This window comes from Magallana gigas, chromosome 1 (assembly GCF_963853765.1).
Source record: "Magallana gigas chromosome 1, xbMagGiga1.1, whole genome shotgun sequence".
In the NCBI taxonomy this organism is placed as follows: Eukaryota; Metazoa; Mollusca; class Bivalvia; order Ostreida; family Ostreidae; genus Magallana; species Magallana gigas.
In genome coordinates this window covers 32,190,710-32,199,036 of record NC_088853.1, presented here as the reverse complement: position 1 = coordinate 32,199,036, position 8,327 = coordinate 32,190,710, and the positions used below count along the sequence as shown (strand labels likewise).

Sequence of the window (8,327 nt, the reverse complement as noted above, 5' to 3'; positions counted from 1 at the left end):
AAATTGACATTTTTCTTATTTTTTTAATATGAAATAAAGAGCGACTCTTTGAACAAGAACGAAATTTTTGTCACTTATAAGTACTGGAGAGATACATCTTTGGTGAAAATATTTTGTTTGTTCAAGCAGTCGCTCAATGTTTCCCTCAAAAACAGCTTCAAAACAAGCTATTTTATGCTAAAAATGCAAAAATGGCGGGAAAAAGTAAATTTCATGATGTTATATTTTTAAATTGTGGGCACTAAAATGAAAATGAAAATTATCAAAAAACTTCAATTGTATATTTGTACAAATAAAACAAAGAACTACAATAAAATGACAATTTTCATTTAAGGGAGCCATTTTAGGAACAAACCATATATAGTCTCTATCTGAGTGCATGATTATCTGCAGTTCAAACTATAACGCAATGGCGCCAACCAAGCTAAAAGATGACATCAGAATGGAAATGAAACGCTGGGCAAGAGAGTACGCAATCAAAATGTACTCAGTCTAGTAAATAGTTGTTCAAAATATTCTTTTTTATATTCATATATTTTTTTCTATGTAATTGTACTATGCAGTACAATAACCATTTACAGATCAATGACCCGATATTAATAAAAAGATTTTTCAATCTGAGTGAGATTTGACCTTAAAATGGAGTGGTTGTTCAGGAAGTTTTTATTTGCGATTCGATATTTGGTTTAAAATAATTAAAAATATACTGCTGTAAATAATTGAGACAAAACATATAAAATTGAAAAAAGAATATAATGAAAGGAAATAACGATTCTTAGTACTTTTTTTTTAAATTACGACTCCTGTTGATAAATATCTAAATTGTCAACCCTTTTTTCTTAATGTTAAATAAAAGTTATTGTAAAGTTAAGTCATTTTGTTTACAGAATATTATCTAGAAAGGAGATAATTATTAAAAAACAAAAACAAAAGCAAGATGTGACGAAACTATCTTTATTCAAATTTTCGAGTACGTCAGAGCTTTGGCTATTTGTGTTTTTGTGACCGATATGAATTCCTTAATACAGAAATACAGTCCTCAGTTTGTCATTCCTTAGCTTGTTTAGCTCAATATATTTTACAGTTAGGAGAACATTTGTGGACAAGCTGATCCTCTCAATATTTGAATGAATTTGAAGACGAATTCAACGGAATACCTTCCAAAATATACGTATTCATAATTATTTTTGTTATATATGTTCTTAGCATATAGACACAGACATGTACTCAAATTAAAAAAAAAACAACTTATAACTTATGAATAACCATAACTTTTTTGCTCAATAATACTTTAAGAATAACAAAAACATATATGCGGCATATCAAATACAATGATAAAATAAAATTTTCAAATAGTCAGACTGATACAACACATAAACTTACCAATTTTATAATTAAAAGGCAATATCCTCATAGTTCATCTTTCAATATTTTTTTTGTTTGTCATATCTTATATTCACTAAACTGAACTTTAGTCAAATAGAACCATGTAAATTTCAGTTGTTGAAAATGAAGAGATTCTAACATCCAATGAAATGTCATCTGCTAAACCGTATGTGTCTTTACATTTGACATTCAATAATGATATACATATTAAGTGATAATATAACCAATATAAATCAAATATCTTTGTTTATATCATATACCGTAAAAATAGTTATGTATTCGTATTTGTGTATATCAAAACATTCTGGAAAAACAATTCTGATTTGAACACTATAAAAAAAGTAAGGCAATGCTATTCATAACAAAAAAAAAAAAATTGTGGTATGTACAATGCATTGCTAACATGTATACATAACCGTTACGATACAAAATATGAAATGTAATATAAAAGTTATGTATCTTTATATACAATCATAAAGTGAAAAAAGTCAACATACAAAATACATATTGTCATATGTAACTGCAAAATTATTGGTTATAGTAGATATTTTCGCACGATTTTGTGTAACTCTGTAAGGCTTCATGAATCAGTTGGTACTCTTCCTGTAGCGAAATAAAAGATAGATACAACGTTTAAAAGTTGGTGATATTTAGACTGAAAAAACGTATTACATTTATCTGTGTTTACATAAAATGTAAAAATAAATGCAAAGAATATAACGCGAATGAAATATCTTTAATAAAAAAAATGCTAAGTGTCTGATATATCTTTTTATTTCATCATTTTTACAGGCAAAAATTTAAAGAAAAACTCCATAAACATCGTTTTTTTTTTTACCAAGGTTGAGCACAGTTCAGGACGTCGTGTCTGTAGGAGTCTGACCACAGAGAACACGTCTATCTCCTCGTCTATTGTCAGTTGTTGTATCAGGTTGTATACAGCACAGAACACACCACACAGAGCGGCACCATCACTTTAAGTATAAAATGAGATGTAATTTCTGTTTTAACTTTGATTGCTGTTATACATTAACAATCATTGATCCTATGATTGATGTTATACATTTGGAATGAAGTAATAATCATGAGAAAACAATAGTTTTATTCTGTGAAAGTCAGTATTTATCTTCGGACTCTACACTCGTTATGTCTAATGTTTTGGGTATTTTTATTTTTATTTTTTTTTGACAATGTCAAGGAAACTTAACCTAGAGCGGTTTTAGACTTTTTCACAATAAAGAAAATTTGAAAATATATTTCAAAATATTGGTTGGGACATCCATTGGTTTAATTAAAAATCCTTATATTCTTTACAAACAATACAGCAAGGTATAAAGGGGGTCTGGACATCAATAAATTATCTTATTTCATATCATTTAAGAAACAATCATTGTTTTTATTGTATGCAAAATAGCAATTTACTTTACTGTTTTTTTAAATTAAAAAATAGCATTATGTCAATACTCAATACACGGCCAATGATATAATTTCTCATAAAAATAAAAAAAAAACAACTTAATAAATGTTTGTAGTCATTGTTATTAGAGGGATAAATCTAATTGTATTAAAGCATTTTAGTATCTTTTTAGCTGATAATATCAACAGCTCATTGAGTGTTTTTTTTTCAGTAAAAAAGACAAATTGTTTGTGCCTTAAGAAAAAAATAAAAACAAAAAACAAGAACAAAAAAAGACCCCCCCCCCCCCCAAAAAAAAAAAACCAAAAAACAACAAAACAAAAAATTCACCCCCACACCCAAATACAAAAAAAACTTCTTAAACAAATACAAAGAACAAAATGAACCAAACAAAACAATCCAAGTAAATGAAAAAATGAAAACAAAGCAACGGTGTACATGTACATGTATTATATATCTACCTGCAACAGGAATTACAATGTACCTGCTTAAGACAATAATTGGAGATTCTGTTTCAATGTTTCGTGCAAACGATACCAAGCTAAGGAGGTGAGTTACTGTCTTTGAATGAGTTTCTTTGATGTCGTTCATTGGCTCAGCTATCTCAACAGACCATGTTTCATCGCTTTTCTTAAGAAAGATATGACAATTTTGTTATAATCATTCGGAAAAATGGTATTTTGACTGTATAGTTTTGATGCCTTACAAATATTGTATACTAACTCCTTCTTTGATTATTTCGATTATGCTGCTCTTGACGTCTCTTGTTTGTTCGTGTCGTAATTTTGTTGTGAAAGGAGTAACTTGTTTTGATCTGGTTGTAGTTGGAAGCCATGTGCTCGCCTAAAAAAGGAAATTTAAAACTAAGATTTTCAAAATCAACACAAACTTTATTGAAAAAAACCCAAAATGATTAAAAAAATCAGCCTTATACAAATCAATAAACCGTACACATTCTATACTGCAGAGAGGTTCCATACAGACAACAACTTCAGAGTCATAATCAATAATCAGTCGAAGGAAGTCAACAGCGTCACCTTTTGTCGGGTAATTGGTGATGATAAACGCATTTTGATTGGTGAAAGACTAAAAAAAAAAACACTACATGTAGAATAATGATTTCTTTATGTTGAAAAAAGACAATTCCAAAATTGACGAAAACAATGGTTTTCGAAACTTACGGGAACAGTTATAGCATTTATGTACCTTCCTCGTTTTGGTACATTTGACGTAAGGAAAAGGATGTGCTTGTCAACTAAAAAAATCGGATATTTATCAGTGTCATTTAGATATTTTAAAGAACTTATACTACTCGCTCTATGTACGATGACGACAAATAAAAACATATTTGTGTTGCAAATCTATGTCATTTTCAAAACATAAAAAATTACCATTGCTTCAAGCTAAAAGATGACATCAGAATGGAAATGAAACGCTGGGCAAGAGAGTACGCAATCAAAATGTACCTAGTCTAGTAAATAGTTGTTCAAAATATTCTTTTTTATATTCATATATTTTTTTCTATGTAATTGTACTATGCAGTACAATAACCAATTACAGATCAATGACCCGATATTAATAAAAAGATTTTTCAATCTGAGTGAGATTTGACCTTAACATGGAGTGGTTGTTCAGGAAGTTTCTATTTGCGATTCTATTTGGTTTAAAATAATTAAAAATATACTGCTGTAAATAATTGAGACAAAACATATAAAATTGAAAAAAGAATATAATGAAAGGAAACAACAATTCTTAGTACTTTTTTTTAAAATTTAGACTCCTGTTGATAAATATCTAAATTGTCAACCCTTTTTTCTTAATGTTAAATAAAAGTTATTGTAAAGTTAAAGTCATTTTGATTACAGAATATTATCTAGAAAGGAGATAATTATTAAAAAACAAAAACAAAAGCAAGATATGACGAAACTATCTTTATTCAAATTTTCGAGTACGTCAGAGCTTTGGCTATTTGTGTTTTTGTGACCGATATGAATTCCTTAATACAGAAATACAGTCCTTAGTTTGTCATTCCTTATCTTGTCTAGCTCAATATATTTTACAGTTAGGAGAACATTTGTGGACAAGCTGATCCTCTAAATAGCGATAAATCGTCAATATTTGAATGAATTTGAAGACGAATTCAACGGAATACCTTCCAAAATATACGTATTCATAATTATTTTTGTTATATATGTTCTTAGCATATAGACACAGACATGTACTCAAATTAAAAAAAAACCAACTTTTAACTTATGAATAACCATAACTTTTTTGCTCAATAATTCTTTAAGAATAACAAAAACATATATGCGGCATATCAAATACAATGATAAAATAAAATTTTCAAATAGTCAGACTGATGCAACACATAAACTTACCCATTTTACAATTAAAAGGCAATATCCTCGTAGTTCATCTTTCAATATTTTTTTTGTTTGTCAAATCTTATATTCATTAAACTGAACTTTAGTCAAATAGAACCATGTAAATTTCAGTTGTTGAAAATGAAGAGATTCTAACATCCAATGAAATGTCATCTGCTAAACCGTATGTGTCTTTACCTTTGACATTCAATGATGATATACATATTAAGTGATAATATAACCAATATTAATCAAATATCTTTGTTTATATCATAAACCGTAAAAAATAGTTATGTATTCGTATTTGTGTATATCTAAACATTCTGGAAAAACAATTCTGATTTGAACACTATAAAAAAAGTAAGGCAGTGTTATTCATAACATAAAAAAATAATTTGTGGTATATACAAAACAACGGAAATGCATTGCTAACATGTATACATAACCGTTACGATACAAATTATGAAATGCAATATAAAAGTAATTTATCTTTATATACAATCTTAAAGTGAAAAAAGTCAACATACAAAATATATATTGTCATATGTAACTGCAAAATTATTGGTTATAGTAGATATTTTCGCACGATTTTATGTAACTCTGTAAGGCTTCCTGAATCAGTTGGTACTCTTCCTGTAGCGAAATAAAAGATAGATACAACGTTTAAAAGTTGTTGTTATTTAGACTGAATTAACGTATTACATTTATCTGTGTTTACATAAAATTTGTAAAAATAAATGCAAAGAATATAACGCGAATGAAAAATCTTTAATAAATAAAAAAAGCTAATTGTCTGATATATCTTTTTATTTAATCATTTTTTTACAGGCAAAAATTTAAAGAAAAACACCATAAACATCGTTTTTTTTTACCAAGGTTGAGCACAGTTCAAGACGTCGTGTCTGTAGGAGTCTGACCACAGAAAACACGTCTATCTCCTCGTCCATTGTCAGTTGTTGTATCAGGTTGTATACAGCACAGAACACACCACACAGAGCGGCACCATCCCTTTAAGTATAAAATAAGATGTAATTTCTATTTTAACTTTGATTGCTGTTATACATTAACAATCATTGATCTTATGATTGATGTTATACATTTGGAATGAAGTAATAATCATGAGAAAACAATAGTTTTATTCTGTTAAAGTCAGTATTTATCTTCGGACTCTACACTCGTTATGTCTAATGTTTTGGGTATTTTTATTTTTATTTTTTTTTGACAATGTCAAGGAAACTTAACCTAGAGCGGTTTTAGACTTTTTCACAATAAAGAAAATTTGAAAATATATTTCAAAATATTGGTTGGGACATCCATTGGTTTAATTAAAAATCCTTATATTCTTTACAAACAATACAGCAAGGTATAAAGGGGGTCTGGACATCAATAAATTATCTTATTTCATATCATTTAAGAAACAATCATTGTTTTTATTGTATGCAAAATAACAATTTACTTTACTGTTTTTTTAAATTAAAAAATAGCATTATGTCAATACTCAATACACGGCCAATGATATAATTTCTCATAAAAATAAAAAAAAAAAACAACTTAATAAATGTTTGTAGTCATTGTTATTAGAGGGATAAATCTAATTGTATTAAAGCATTTTAGTATCTTTTTAGCTGATAATATCAACAGCTCATTGAGTGTTTTTTTTTTCAGTAAAAAAGACAAATTGTTTGTGCCTTAAGAAAAAAATAAAAACAAAAAACAAGAACAAAAAAAGACCCCCCCCCCCAAAAAAAAAAAAACCAAAAAACAACAAAACAAAAAATTCACCCCCACACCCAAATACAAAAAAAACTTCTTAAACAAATACAAAGAACAAAATGAACCAAACAAAACAATCCAAGTAAATGAAAAAATGAAAACAAAGCAACGGTGTACATGTACATGTATTATATATCTACCTGCAACAGGAATTACAATGTACCTGCTTAAGACAATAATTGGAGATTCTGTTTCAATGTTTCGTGCAAACGATACCAAGCTAAGGAGGTGAGTTACTGTCTTTGAATGAGTTTCTTTGATGTCGTTCATTGGCTCAGCTATCTCAACAGACCATGTTTCATCGCTTTTCTTAAGAAAGATATGACAATTTTGTTATAATCATTCGGAAAAATGGTATTTTGACTGTATAGTTTTGATGCCTTACAAATATTGTATACTAACTCCTTCTTTGATTATTTCGATTATGCTGCTCTTGACGTCTCTTGTTTGTTCGTGTCGTAATTTTGTTGTGAAAGGAGTAACTTGTTTTGATCTGGTTGCAGTTGGAAGCCATGTGCTCGCCTAAAAAAGGAAATTTAAAACTAAGATTTTCAAAATCAACACAAACTTTATTGAAAAAAAACCCAAAATGATTAAAAAAATCAGCCTTATACAAATCAATAAACCGTACACATTCTATACTGCAGAGAGGTTCCATACAGACAACAACTTCAGAGTCATAATCAATAATCAGTCGAAGGAAGTCAACAGCGTCACCTTTTGTCGGGTAATTGGTGATGATAAACGCATTTTGATTGGTGAAAGACTAAAAAAAAAAACACTACATGTAGAATAATGATTTCTTTATGTTGAAAAAAGACAATTCCAAAATTGACGAAAACAATGGTTTTCGAAACTTACGGGAACAGTTATAGCATTTATGTACCTTCCTCGTTTTGGTACATTTGACGTAAGGAAAAGGATGTGCTTGTCAACTAAAAAAATCGGATATTTATCAGTGTCATTTAGATATTTTAAAGAACTTATACTACTCGCTCTATGTACGATGACGACAAATAAAAACATATTTGTGTTGCAAATCTATGTCATTTTCAAAACATAAAAAAATACCATTGCTTCAAGCTAAAAGATGACATCAGAATGGAAATGAAACGCTGGGCAAGAGAGTACGCAATCAAAATGTACCTAGTCTAGTAAATAGTTGTTCAAAATATTCTTTTTTATATTCATATATTTTTTTCTATGTAATTGTACTATGCAGTACAATAACCAATTACAGATCAATGACCCGATATTAATAAAAAGATTTTTCAATCTGAGTGAGATTTGACCTTAACATGGAGTGGTTGTTCAGGAAGTTTCTATTTGCGATTCTATTTGGTTTAAAATAATTAAAAATATACTGCTGTAAATAATTGAGACAAAAC

General features: G+C 28.5%; 2 protein-coding genes across 2 annotated transcripts; both read right to left on the bottom strand.

Moving 5' to 3' along the window:
• Positions 1 to 1,781: 1,781 nt before the first annotated feature.
• LOC136270031 (receptor-type tyrosine-protein phosphatase C-like) lies at positions 1,782 to 4,052 on the bottom strand. The gene is made up of 6 exons (XM_066066245.1): positions 3,985 to 4,052; positions 3,755 to 3,889; positions 3,527 to 3,646; positions 3,288 to 3,433; positions 2,225 to 2,360; positions 1,782 to 1,989 (listed from the first exon to the last, which is right to left on the bottom strand). Exons 2-6 carry the CDS (start codon positions 3,779 to 3,781, stop codon positions 1,915 to 1,917), a joined length of 504 nt encoding a protein of 167 aa, XP_065922317.1. The 5' UTR covers positions 3,782 to 3,889; positions 3,985 to 4,052; the 3' UTR covers positions 1,782 to 1,914.
• Positions 4,053 to 5,548: 1,496 nt separating this feature from the next.
• On the bottom strand, positions 5,549 to 7,868 carry LOC136270030 (receptor-type tyrosine-protein phosphatase epsilon-like). Its single transcript, XM_066066244.1, has 6 exons — positions 7,801 to 7,868; positions 7,571 to 7,705; positions 7,342 to 7,461; positions 7,103 to 7,248; positions 6,039 to 6,174; positions 5,549 to 5,799 (listed from the first exon to the last, which is right to left on the bottom strand). Exons 2-6 carry the CDS (start codon positions 7,595 to 7,597, stop codon positions 5,725 to 5,727), a joined length of 504 nt encoding a protein of 167 aa, XP_065922316.1. The 5' UTR covers positions 7,598 to 7,705; positions 7,801 to 7,868; the 3' UTR covers positions 5,549 to 5,724.
• Between the last annotated feature and the right edge of the window lie 459 nt (positions 7,869 to 8,327).